This window comes from Giraffa tippelskirchi, chromosome 9 (assembly GCF_054371585.1).
Source record: "Giraffa tippelskirchi isolate mGirTip1 chromosome 9, T2T-mGirTip1v1.2.pri, whole genome shotgun sequence".
Lineage (NCBI taxonomy): Eukaryota > Metazoa > Chordata > Mammalia > Artiodactyla > Giraffidae > Giraffa > Giraffa tippelskirchi.
The window spans coordinates 52471485-52483847 of record NC_137283.1 but is presented as its reverse complement, the minus strand read 5'-3'; the positions used below and the strand labels follow the sequence as shown (position 1 = coordinate 52483847).

General features: G+C 57.1%; 1 protein-coding gene across 9 annotated transcripts in view; it reads left to right on the top strand.

The window, feature by feature from the left end:
* ATP2B2 (ATPase plasma membrane Ca2+ transporting 2) overlaps window positions 1-12363 on the top strand; it is a 112744-nt gene that overhangs the window by 88629 nt on the left and 11752 nt on the right. For all 9 annotated transcript variants that reach the window (XM_081526087.1, XM_081526086.1, XM_081526084.1 and 6 more), the window contains 6 exons: window positions 3145-3324; window positions 3537-3624; window positions 6033-6139; window positions 6749-6940; window positions 10011-10224; window positions 12053-12264. In XM_081526087.1, coding sequence (XP_081382213.1) covers window positions 3145-3324; window positions 3537-3624; window positions 6033-6139; window positions 6749-6940; window positions 10011-10224; window positions 12053-12264 — 993 coding nt within the window. The remainder of the gene's footprint in view (window positions 1-3144; window positions 3325-3536; window positions 3625-6032; window positions 6140-6748; window positions 6941-10010; window positions 10225-12052; window positions 12265-12363) is intronic.

The following is a 12363-nucleotide window of genomic DNA, read 5'->3' as shown; positions in this document are numbered from 1 at the left end:
ATAGGTGAGGAAACCAAGGCTCAGTGGGGAGCCTGGGGCAAAGCCCAGCCCAAAACAGAGATGCTTCCACTGCACAGAGAAAATTGTGGGGGCCATAAGAATTAACCTCCTCCTTTTTTCCCAGTCTGGCTTGTTGGGGTGAAGCCCAGATGGTAGGGATTCCACAAAGGCAAATTTCAGCTCCCTGAGACCATCTTGAAAGCAGAAGTCCTTCTAAAACGTGGTACCCATCACCTCATTCCCAATTCAGAACTTGCCATGGCTCCCAGGCCTGAAGGAGCGAGGCCCTGGTTCCCAGACCTTTGGGCCTCCAGCCCGTCTCCAGCTCCATGGCCACTGGCCGGCCCCTACCTCTCATCCTCCCTTGGTGTCAGCCCCCCTAGATCACTTCCAGCACTGTCTGCAGCACCCTGCCTTTCTCTGCCTGTGCACCTCATGGACAGTTCTCTGCAGCCAGGACCACAATGAAGTGATAGTCTCTCCAGCCCCAGCATGGGCACAGAGCCAGGCATCCAAGCCTTAGTTAGTGTTGGCTGAAAAGAAGCAGTTTGAGCATCCCCTCCTCCAGGAAGCTCTCCCAGGTTTTGCCTCCCCACACACTTCTTTCTTAAGTAACAGTGCCCTCCTCTGTGCTCCCAGAGCCCTCTGTACAGATCTTTACTAGAGATTCTATCTCTGTACAAGAGAATGGGTCTGACTCAGAGTTGTTATTTAGTCACTCAGTTGTATCTGACTCTTTTGTGACCCCATGGACTGTAGCCCACCAGGCTTCTCTGTCCATGAGATTTCCCAGGCAAGAATACTGGAGTGTGTAACTGCTCTTTTATCTGAAAACAGGATTATGTGAAAGGATACAATAGACTTGCTCTACCGTGGGGCAGTCAGCCTTAGAAGGGGTGAGCACCCTGTCAACAGAGGCATGTAAGCAGAGAGGATGCCTGGGAGGGGATCTAGGGAATTAACAGAGGGTCAGAGTCACCACCTAGAGTCCCTTCCAACTCCAAGTGCCTCTGAAACAACGAAACCTAAATTACTCCTTTCGGGGCAGGAAACAGATAAAGGTATGTTTTCCCAAAAGAACAGTGGCTCTTTCATGTCCTCTGGGGCAGGGGACAGCCGGGGGCTGCAGCTGGGTTACAGCCATCACGAGGACATCGGTAAATTATGTAAACGGGATCTCGGACCTTCCACATCCCCACTCCCTCCAGCTCTGTAAAAAGAGGTCACGTCTGCTCACTTGAGCAGCCGCCATGGCACAAAGCAGAGGCCTTGCTCACGTGGCCCCAAGCCCTGAGTGGGCACCAAAAGGCTCCTCCCCATACCCTAGACATACACCCAGAGGCGGCCCATGGTCAGCGTGTCCCGCTTCAGCCCTTCAAAGGACAGAGAGAGCACTACCTGTCACCACGGAACTGGCTTCTTAGAGAACTCAGGGAGCTGGAGAGGCCTCCCCAACCTTGGCCTGGGCCCCACCTCTCCCTGATGTTTGTTCCTCCCTCCAGTGCAGGATGGGGGCTTCCCAGGTGGCTCAGCGGTTAAGAATCCGCCTGCCCATGCCAGAGACACAGGTTCTGTCCCTGTGTCGGGAAGATCCCCTGGAGGAGAAAATGGCCGTCCACTCTAGATTCCTTGCCTGGGAAACCCCATGGACAGAGGAGCCTGGTGGGCTACAGTCCATGGAGTTGCAGAGAGTCACACATGACTGAGCGACTGAACAGCAACAGCAACATCTTTGAATTCTCTCAGCAGTGACTTGTCAGGGTAGGCAGGGCTGAAAGTGAGTTCTCAGACTCAGGATGTGCAAGAGGAGGGGCCGTGGGATTCAATCGCCAGGTCTGAGATTCGAAAGTACTTCAGTCTTTCAGTAGAACTAGATTTTCTGCCCTCGACAAGTCCTCTCCCACTGAAGGATGTTTGGCAGCAAATATTGCCTTACTGTTATGTGATTTGTCAATGCCCATGGATAAGAATCACTTGTTCAGTTGATCTGTGCTGTGTATAAAGGGCCACAGCAGCTCCAGGCTGGTTTTTAAAAATATTTATGTATTTATTTTATTTTTGCCTGCACTGGGTCTTCACTGCTGCTTGCTTTTCTAGTTGTGGCGAGTGAGGGCTACTCTCTTGTTGCAGTGTCCTGGCTTCTCATTGCGGTGGCTTCTCTTGTTGCAGAGCATGGGTTCTAGGTGTGTGGGTTCAGTAGTTGAGACTCAAGGGCTCTAGCTCTAGAGTGCTGGCTCAGTAGCTGTGGTGCAGGGGTTTAGTTGCTCCATGGCATGTGGAATCTTACTGAACCAGGGACTGAACCCACATCCCCTGCATTACAAGGCAGATTCTTAACCACTGGACCACCGCGGAGGCTCCCGGGCTGGCCTTTGCATCCTAATTGCTGGACAGATCCAGAGCTCTGCATAGGTGGGGTGGAGAGTGGGGGTGGAGTGGGGATTAGAGGGCAGAGTTGGGGGACTTGCTGGCTTCTGGTTGGCTGGGTCTGCTCTGGCCTAATTGGCCCAGATGTCAATCTATCATTACAACAAGGGCAGTAGGCAGTCTTTATTCTCCCAGGAAGATGTCATGTTTTACATGAAGCCTAATCGTTTGCATTTATCTAAACCAGTGTCACACTATGTAAATAATATGCCCTAAAATGCAATGTTCTTCCCTTGCCCCCCCAAAAAAAACCCCAAAAGTACACAAACATATTTAACATTGCATTTGCAGGAAATGTGCATGTGGATAAAGCAGGGACAATATCCTGTGCAGGAGTGCGGTGTTCTGTACTCCTGCCTTGGACCATATCCAAGAGTGTGTTTAGTGCAGTCTTTCTTAAAGTTCTTGTCCAGGTCGGAATAGTCAATGGTTTCATCTTAGGATGCACTATTACTGTTGATAGGTGATAGCCGTCAGGGACACTGCAGAAAAGAATTGTGAGACCACATCAGGGTTTAATCAGAGTGGGCTGGGATCAATTAACAATGCCTGCCATGGGCATAGGAAGGGAGGAGATGGTCTGCGTGCCATCAGTATCTCCCGGTCATCTAGACCCCTTATCATGGTGCTGCCTGTGAACAGGCTCTGGAATCCATGAAGGCAGGGAGGACCTTCACGGGTTGCCATCCACTCCATGGCTCTTGCCCTCCCTCCCAGGTCCCGGAAGCCATCCGCAAGTGCCAGCGAGCAGGCATCACTGTCCGCATGGTCACTGGTGACAATATCAACACGGCGCGGGCCATCGCCATCAAGTGTGGCATCATCCATCCCGGGGAGGACTTCCTGTGCCTTGAGGGCAAGGAGTTCAACCGAAGGATCCGCAACGAGAAAGGGGAGGTACATGGCCCAGCGCAAAGGGTCCTCGGAGGGTTGGGCTTGGACGGAGGGGTGGGGGGGCCAGGAGGCACGGGCGTGCATGGCGCTCCAGCAGCCAGCCAGTGTGCTGCTCAGAGCCCCGTGGTCTAGGCAAGCTCCCTCCCTTATCTGGGCCTCGGTTTCTCTCCTTAACCCCACCAACCTGCCCCTGCCCCTGCCCCATCCCTTTCCAGATTGAGCAGGAGCGAATTGATAAGATCTGGCCAAAGCTGCGGGTGCTGGCTCGCTCCTCGCCCACGGACAAGCATACCCTGGTCAAAGGTAAGACTTGGGTGGTCCTGAGCAGTTCTGAGGTCCAGGCACCAGGCCTCTGGGGCCTTCCTGTCCTAGCGCCTTCAGCTTCTTTCCAGGATGACAGAGGCTCCTGCCTGGGGCTCCTCATACCTGGGGATGCCCTAGGAGGCCTGCCAAGGGCCACACCGGCATGAGGAGGTGGTGGGCCTTTGCCCTAGGTCCCACCTCCCATGGGCAGCAATGGGACTGAGGGCTGAGGAGCCCACCGACGAGTTACTTTGGGTGGTATATCTTTGTTGATGTTCAGTTTGAATGACTGGATACAGACCCCGCTGTTCCCATTTGATGCTGTCTTAACCACTGGGTCTGACACTTGGCCCACTTCCTTTGCATATGTTCCCAGTCTGGCCCCACACCTTGTGAGTCTGAGAGCCTTGGTCTGCCTGGTCTCTAAGGACACTGTCCCATGTGTGTGACCAGGACCCTGGGCATGGGCTGCCCTGGGAACAGTGATCTGAGACATGAGGCCCAAAGCCAGTGTCCTTCTTCCCTGACTCCCTCCAGGGGGAGGACACACCCCTCACTGAGCCCATCTGGCTGGCTAGATGCGGGGCACTTTCAGAGTCACACAGGCCTGAGTTAAAACCCTGGCTCTGCCCTTGTCCTGCTCTGTGGCCTTTGGCAAGTGTCCAACCCCGGGACTCAATTTTTCCATCTGCTGAATGGCCATAAGGGGAAGTTTTCTGAGTGAGGTCAGCCGTAGGGCATCTTAGATTCGTCTTCCAAAGGTGCTGCCCAAAGACTTCAATGGAGGCAGACCTGGCCTTGGAAACACTGAGCCCCTGAACTACAGGAGATTCCCCCAACCCAGCTCCATTTTTTATTCAATCACTTATTCATTCATTCATTCTCTTGACAAATGTTTACTGAGTATCTACTGTATGTTGGGCCCATCTCTTGGCCAACGTGGCCCTTCCCTCTTGGAATTCATGGTCCAGGTCTCACCCAGTAGACGTTGAATAGGTGGTTTCCCTGCACGGAGTTAAAGACCACACCAGTGGAAGAGGAGGCTGACCAGGGCCCCCTCCTGGCCTCTCGCTCTACCTGGGGATGGTGTCAGATCGCAGGCTGTGGAAGGTGGGATGGGGTCCAGGGGGACGGACCTGTGCTTCAGGCAGGACAGGGAACCACACTGTGAAAGTCCAGAGGCGAAGATTTCCAGGAGCTTTCAAGGGGTGGGAAGAAGTTCAGTTGGCTAGGCCGGGGCCTCCAGTGAGAGAGGGAGGTGAGAGGAAGAGGCTGGAGAAGGGAGTCCCAGCCTCAGATCGCACAGGGCCTTGAACACGCGGTGGTGATCTGCACAGCTAGCTCAGGTGGTGAGCTGCAGAAGGGCCTTGATGGAGGAGCGGTGTTTTAGACATCTCCCTCCCTGCTGCTGAGTGGAGAGTGGCCTGGAAACGGAGGGACCGCTGGGTGGTCCAGCTGTGAGAAGGGATGCTGGGGGCGGGCTGGTGATGGTGCAGGTCTGCTGGGAGTGGGCAGGGGAGGGGAGGGGACGGGCCCGGCCCGGATGGGGTGGAGGCAGAGGGGAGATGGGAGTCCAGGACTCCTCAGTGTGTACTTGCCTGAGAGCCTGCTGTGTAGTTTACAAGAGGGCAGCTCAGTGTCGGGAGTTGCACAAGAAGGGACAGATTTGAGGGGAAACGGATGCACGTGGTTTAGGAGGCTGGGCTGGAGGCCCTCTGACATCCCAGGGGAGGTGTCCACGGAGTCAGGGATCAGGAGAGAGGACTGGCCCCGCTGAAGGCAAAGGTGGTGTCTGTATGCCTCGTGGTGGTGGAAATAGAGGAGCCGCAGAACCCAGGTAACTCCCACCTGAGCGGTGGGCAGAAGTGGTTTCTTTCACTGGTCCTGTTCCTCTGGCCCTCACTCACTCAGTGACGCAAGCCACATGTCATCTGTTCACTGCTACTTGCTGAAGATTTTATTAAGGATGAGTATCTAGGGAGCGGTCAACAGCAAATGGCAGAACCCAGGCCTCCTCAGGTGTGACCGGCTCCCCACCCCAAGCAGAAGATGCTGGGGGAGAGATGGGTAGGCCCCGGCCAAACCTGGCTCCCCTGGAGAACAGAGAGGTCCCTGGGGTTCGGACAGGGGAGGTGAGTTCGGCCAGGGTGGTCACTGCTGTGGCTGTGGGCTGCAAAGAGCAAAGAGGATGCTGGAGAGGCAGCAGGACCCGATGAGGGAGTGTTGGTTGCAGCCAGCACTGGGCTAAGGGGCCCCACGTCCCCTGCAGGTGCTGGGAGCTGGGATGAAGCTTGACGGAGTCGGGGTGGGGGGGGTGGCAGGGCAGGGGCCAGAGAGGAGGCTGTGCCAGCCTGGGGCCCTCCCCGGGGGGTCCCAGGGCCCTGAGCACACGCCCGCCCCGCCCACAGGCATCATCGACAGCACACACACGGAGCAGCGGCAGGTGGTGGCCGTGACAGGGGACGGTACCAACGATGGGCCTGCACTCAAGAAGGCCGACGTGGGCTTTGCCATGGTAGGAGCACCGGGGGCTGGGGCGGAGGGGGACGCGCGGACTACCAGCCTCCAGCGGGGGGATGCAGGAACCCCGGTGCTCACTCCGCCCACCCTCTGTCCACCTGATGCTCCCAGAGGTCTTGAGGCTCAACTTGGCCTCAAGAAGGGAGGAGAGAGCTTCCTGTAGTGATGGGTCTGGGGGAGGGAAGGGGATAGAGTGGAAGGGTCCCCTTCCTGAAGGCAGAGGTTGGCCTCAAGGCTGGGTCTTGAGGAGTAGGGGTGGGGTGGGGGTGGGGGTGTGTGTGTGTGTGTGTGTGTGCATGCACACATGCATGTCCTGTGTGGCGCCTGGGTTCCTGGGCCAGCTGGACTCTGTCACTGGGAGAGGCAGCCTCCTGTCTCCCCGCGGCCAAGGGCTGACCAGCCTCGCTTGGGGAGGAGAGGGCAGGTGTTCCGAGGCCTGGCCTCTCCCAGCAACCATGTTGGCAGACACACTCCCGTGTGGTCTGCAGTGCTGGGGATTCGTGTGTGTGTGTGTGTGAGCAGTGGTTGGGTGGTGAGGATGGTGCTGCTAGAGCCGCTCGCCTCTCCGGTCGCCCCACCCAGGCTCCTGTCCCCATCCCTGCAGGGCATCGCAGGCACAGACGTGGCCAAGGAGGCCTCGGACATCATCCTAACGGACGACAACTTCAGCAGCATCGTCAAGGCGGTGATGTGGGGCCGCAACGTCTACGACAGCATCTCCAAGTTCCTGCAGTTCCAGCTGACCGTCAACGTAGTGGCCGTGATTGTGGCCTTCACGGGCGCCTGCATCACGCAGGTGGGTCCTCCAGGGGTGGGCGGGGTGGGGCAGCTGAAGCCTGGAGGAGGACGGGCACCCACAGGGGATGTCCCAGATTGTCATAGCTCCATGCTGAGGGCCAGGGGCCGCATCACAGAGCCACCTATGTAGGCACCAGCTGCAGAGTGCAGGAAACGAGGCTCAGAGAGGTGGCAGGACTAGCCCAAGGTCAGCCAGCCAGTGGAGATACCAGCCCTTGTTCCAGGAGGCAGGAGAGGTGATCCTCCAGGAAGGCAGGGCCCCTGGCCACGTAAAGGGGCAGAGAGAGGCTGGGACCAGACAGGCGGCCAGCTGGGATCACAGAGCTGGCGTGGCCCTGGGAGCCCCAGCTCTGGTGTGGAGTGCATCAGGGAAGGCTCGGGTGCCTGGGTTCCTGGGATGAGTGGACTCCGTTACTGGGAGAGCAGGAGTCAGCCCCACCTTTACAGCCAGGTCTCTAGCAGCCCCCTGTCCTGGGCCCCGTGGAGCTGACAGACAGGTCCCAGCCCCTGCAGCCTCATTGCTTCCTCACCCACCTTGTGCAATGGGAACTGTGTTGATCCCCATTTTACAGAGGTAGAATCTAAGGCTCAGAGGATGGGCCAGCCAGATGCCTGCCATCGCTCCCGCAGCCTCCTGCCTCCCTGCGGCCAAGGGCTGACCAGCCTCCCTTGGGGAGGAGAGGGAAGGCCTCTCCCAGCAACCATGTGGGCAGACAAGCTCCTGCCCACAGGAGCCCCCAGAAGCCCAGAGGCTCTGGAGGACAGAGGGGCCCATGGGGTACCTGTTCAGTTCAGTTCAGTTACTCAATCGTGTCCAACTCTTTGCAACCCCATGGACTGCAGCACGCCAAGCCTCCCTGTCCATCACCAACTCCAGGAGTTTACTCAAACTCATGTCCATTGAGTCAGTGATGCCATCCAACCATCTCATCCTCTGTCGTCCCCTTCTCCTGCCTTCAATCTTTCCCAGCATCAGGGTCTTTTCTAATGAGTCAGTTCTTTGCATCTGGTGGCCAAAGTATTGGAGTTTCAGCTTCAGCATCAGTCCTTCCAGTGAATATTCAGGACTGATTTCCTTTAGGATGGACTGGTTGTATCTCCTGGCAGTCCAAGGGACTCTCAAGAGTCTTCTCCAACACTACAGTTCAAAAGCATCGATTCTTCAGCACTCAGCTTTCTTTATAGTCCAACTCTCACATCCATACATGACTACTGGAAAACTGGAAAAACCATAGCTTTGACTAGACGGACCTTTGTTGGTACCTGTACCTCTGTCCTAAAGAGCTGTGTGGCCCTGGGAATGCTGTTCCCTCTGTTATATTCTGAGCCCTTGAGGATGCACATGGCAGCTCCCAACACCCCAGCCCTGAGAGTGAGAGCCCTGGATGGAGGGTGGCTGGAGTGGAGGTGGGGAGGGGGTGTCCCTTCTGCTCACCAGGCCGTTCTCTCCTGCTTTGTGGACAAGAGGCTCCCTCTAGTGATAGCTTAGGGAGGAACAGCCACTCACGCCAAGTTTCTTGGAGACCTCTTGGAGACCAGCTGGTGCCACATGGGGAAACTGAGGTGCCAAAGGGACTGTGTTTGCCTGAGGTCTTGGATTGAGTTGGTGGCAGGGCTGTGAAGGCCTTGGTGAGGATAGAGGGGCCCTGACCCCAAGGTGCATGTAATCAGAGGAGGCTGATGGGCAGGAAGAAGCTGAGGGGAGTGGGGAGCATGACTGAGCTGGGCTGGAGGTGGGAGGGGTAGCCTGGGGAAGGGGAGGTGATACATATCTAGGAGGTGAATGAGCGTGTACGGTGTAGGTGGTGAGGCCTCCGGAGCCACACTGAGAGGACCAGGGGGCAAGGAACAGCCCACCGCAGGCTGTTAGGTGTATAGGGCCTGTGAGCTTCCTGGAGGAGGTGTCCCACCCGTGGGCAAGGCTGAAGCCACAGGGCCAGACCTGGGCTGGAGGGAGGGTGATGTGGGGAGAGGTGGGCTACTGCAGCAGGGGGGCAGGGCTGAGAAATGGGCCACAGGGAACACAAATTTAAAAGGTAGGGGAAGAGGGAGCTGGAGAAGGAGGAGTCGGAGAAAAGGGTGCCCAGAGAGGGGTCAGGGTGCAAAGTGGAGGCTGCAGTCAGATACCTCGAGGTCAGTGAGACAAGCCTGGAAAATTATGCCTCAGTCTGTGACAAGAAAGGTGCTGCTGCCCTTGGAGAAAGGCATTTTGGGGGTGTGGAGGTGTGAGGAAGGATGGGGCTCAAAGGATGGGGTCTACACACCTTCAGGCAGCATAGACCACATGGTAGGACTGTGCACAGAACTACATGAATATGTGATCCCGGTCTCAGCCAGGGAGACATGTGGAAGGATCCACCCCAGAATGTGGATGGCAGGAAACCCGTAAGTGGTGAGATCCTTGATGAGGTTTGGCTTCCTCTGTTCCTTACTTGCCCAACGTTTCTACCAGGAAAACATTTTTTTGTGGAGTTACCGAGACATACAGTACTTGCTTCAAGTAAAGGTAAAAGGTGAAGAGAAACTGGGTGGTGGTAAAGAGAAATTGGATGGTAGTGAAAAGGGGACCAGGTGTCAGGCATTGTTTGTGAGACAGGAAAGGCCTGAGTCATTGATTCGTTGATGGTTGAGGGGAAAGAGGCAGCAGGAAGCAGGGGAGCTGGGGTCTGTGTGGAAGATGCTTGTGGGGGCGCTTGATCTTAGCCTGGAAGAGAGACTTGGCCAATGGGGGCTGGAGGGGAGGAGGGAAGATGGTGGGGATGTGGCTATATTTACAGACCACAGGGTGTGGAAGTGGTGGCTGTGATGTCTGGGGCTTGATTTTCTCCCTGGGAGGAGAAGACAGTGCTGAGGTGGGTAGGGCTGGGTGGTTCTCCACAGAAGGCCTAGCAAACCTACTCAGCACGCGCTCTGGAACCCTGGGGTGGGCCGGCCAGCCAAGGGAGACACACAGGCAGAGCTGGCCTCAAGGGGAGCTGCTTACACCCTGGCGATGAGCCCCACGCCAGGCACATCAGGGCAGTGGGCGGCCAGCCTCCCATAACCACCCTCTCGCCCACGGTCCCCAGGACTCCCCCCTGAAGGCCGTACAGATGCTCTGGGTGAACCTCATCATGGACACGTTTGCCTCCCTGGCGCTGGCCACTGAGCCACCCACTGAGACGCTGCTCCTGAGGAAGCCGTATGGCCGCAACAAGCCCCTCATCTCTCGGACCATGATGAAGAACATCCTGGGCCATGCCGTCTACCAGCTCACCCTCATCTTCACCCTGCTCTTCGTCGGTGAGTCCCCTGCCTTGCCCACCCAGGACTCCATGGCCCAGACCCGGCCGCTGTGGACTCCCAGTCGCCTGCCTGTTTGCTGAGGAGGTAATGGAGGCCCAGAGAGGTGAAGTTAGTGGCTTGGGGTCACACAGCGAATCTTGGGTACAGCCAGGCCCTGCCCCACGTCTGGCAACCCCAAAGCCTGGGCTTTTTCCACTGATGACAGCTGCAGACACTGTGCATACTCTATGCAAGGCGGGGCTTCATGCCAGCCCCCTGAGACACTAGGGGGAGTGACTGGCCCCTGCTTTCATTGCTCCCACACTTGACCCTTACCCAGTAGAAGGCTCCTCACCAAGGCCTCTCTGGAAAAGAGCCACACACCTGCCTACAAGCCAGCTGTTTCCACACTTTTCTTGGGTACCTGTGCCACTACCCCCATGACAATGAGGCACCAGGGACAGAGAGGGGAGGTGACTTGCCTGAGGACATGCAGCCAGCCTGAGGGGGCACCTGGGCTGAGAAGAGACCTGGCTGGAACTCAGACTGGCCTGGCTTCCAGGGTGCTTCCAAGGTGATCCAGGCAAAGTCGACCCCTGGCACCTGGAGAGGCACAGAGGCAGGCAGATGGCGGCCCAGGGTCACACAACAAGTTGGGGCCAGTGGGACTCCCCAGATCCCTGAGCTGGGCTTTCAACACCAGCAAGCCTGGATGGGGTTGGGGCGTGAGCCTATTTCTCAAAGGGCAGTTCTTGTCTGTTGTGCTGGCAGGATGGTTGTAAAGATGATCATGAGAAGCCTTAGAGGATGTTTGGGAATGCAGAGCTACAAGAGACTCACAGAGAAAGCTGTCAGGTGGGGAAGAAAGGAGGAAAAGACCCCTGGTTTACTCGCTGGCTTCCCCACTTGAGCATCTGCTCTGGGCGCTTCTGGATTCAGCTAGACTCTCACCCTCAGAAAACCCCACAAGCCCTCCCAGCACCAGCTTGTGCAGCTTTGCAAAAGGACACAGGATGGCATCAGGCATGCCATGGGTGGTGTCCGCAGAGCAGCTGGGAGCTGTGTCGCCCCCACCATGTGACAGCCCCCGTGTCAAAGAATGAGGCCACCTGGGTGGGTCCGGAGCCAGCCTGGCCTAGAAGGCTCAGCATCCATATAGGAACTGGCCTCTCTTGTAACAGCCCCTTGAGCTCCCAGAGGTCTCCGCAAGGACATCCTCAGTTACAGGCAGCTGCACTTTGGGGGGGAACCCAAAGCTATGGCTTCCGTGGTGGCTCAGACAATAAAGAATTGGCCTGCAATGCAGGAGATCTGGGTTTGACCCCTGGGTCGGGAAGATCCCCTGGAGAAGGGAATGGCTACCCACTCCAGTTTTCTTGCCTGGAGAATTTCAAAGACAGAGGAGCCTGGCGGGCTACAGTCCATGGGGTCTCAGAGAGTCAGCCACGACTGAGTGAGCACAAGACAAGCACAGGAAGCCACGGCCTCCCGCCAAATGTTCTGAGGTCACTCCCTGTCCTCCTGTCCAGATGAGTTTGCCAACCAGGGGTTGCTTTTTATAAGCCCTGTTGCCTGGAAGCACAGCTGGCCTCCCACCTTTATCAGATTTCCTCCAACAAGTGGAAGAAAGTTCACTCAAGGTGCTTGGCCCCTCGAGGAGAAAGGGCACTGTTACCCCTTCACTTACACCCCGTGGCACAGGCCCACCTGGCCCCCCAGTGTCCGGAGAGCACCTCCCGCATCTGGGTGACCCTCCTGGCTGTTCAGAGGAGGCCCCCACACAAGGCCAGGCGTCCCCCCGGGTCCCGACCCTCAGCCCGGCTCCCGCTCTCTCTCAACTTGGCAGGCGAGAAGATGTTCCAGATCGACAGCGGGAGGAATGCACCCCTGCACTCGCCACCCTCTGAGCACTACACCATCATCTTCAACACCTTCGTCATGATGCAGCTCTTCAATGAGATCAACGCCCGCAAGATCCACGGTGAGCGCAACGTCTTCGACGGCATCTTCCGGAACCCCATCTTCTGCACCATCGTGCTGGGCACCTTCGCCATCCAGGTACAAGGCCCCCACGCTGGCCTGGCTGGTGGGGGGCGGCAGCAGTGGGCAGCCAGAGCTCCTCAGCAGTGCCCTGGGAGCCCAGACCTCTGAGCTGGC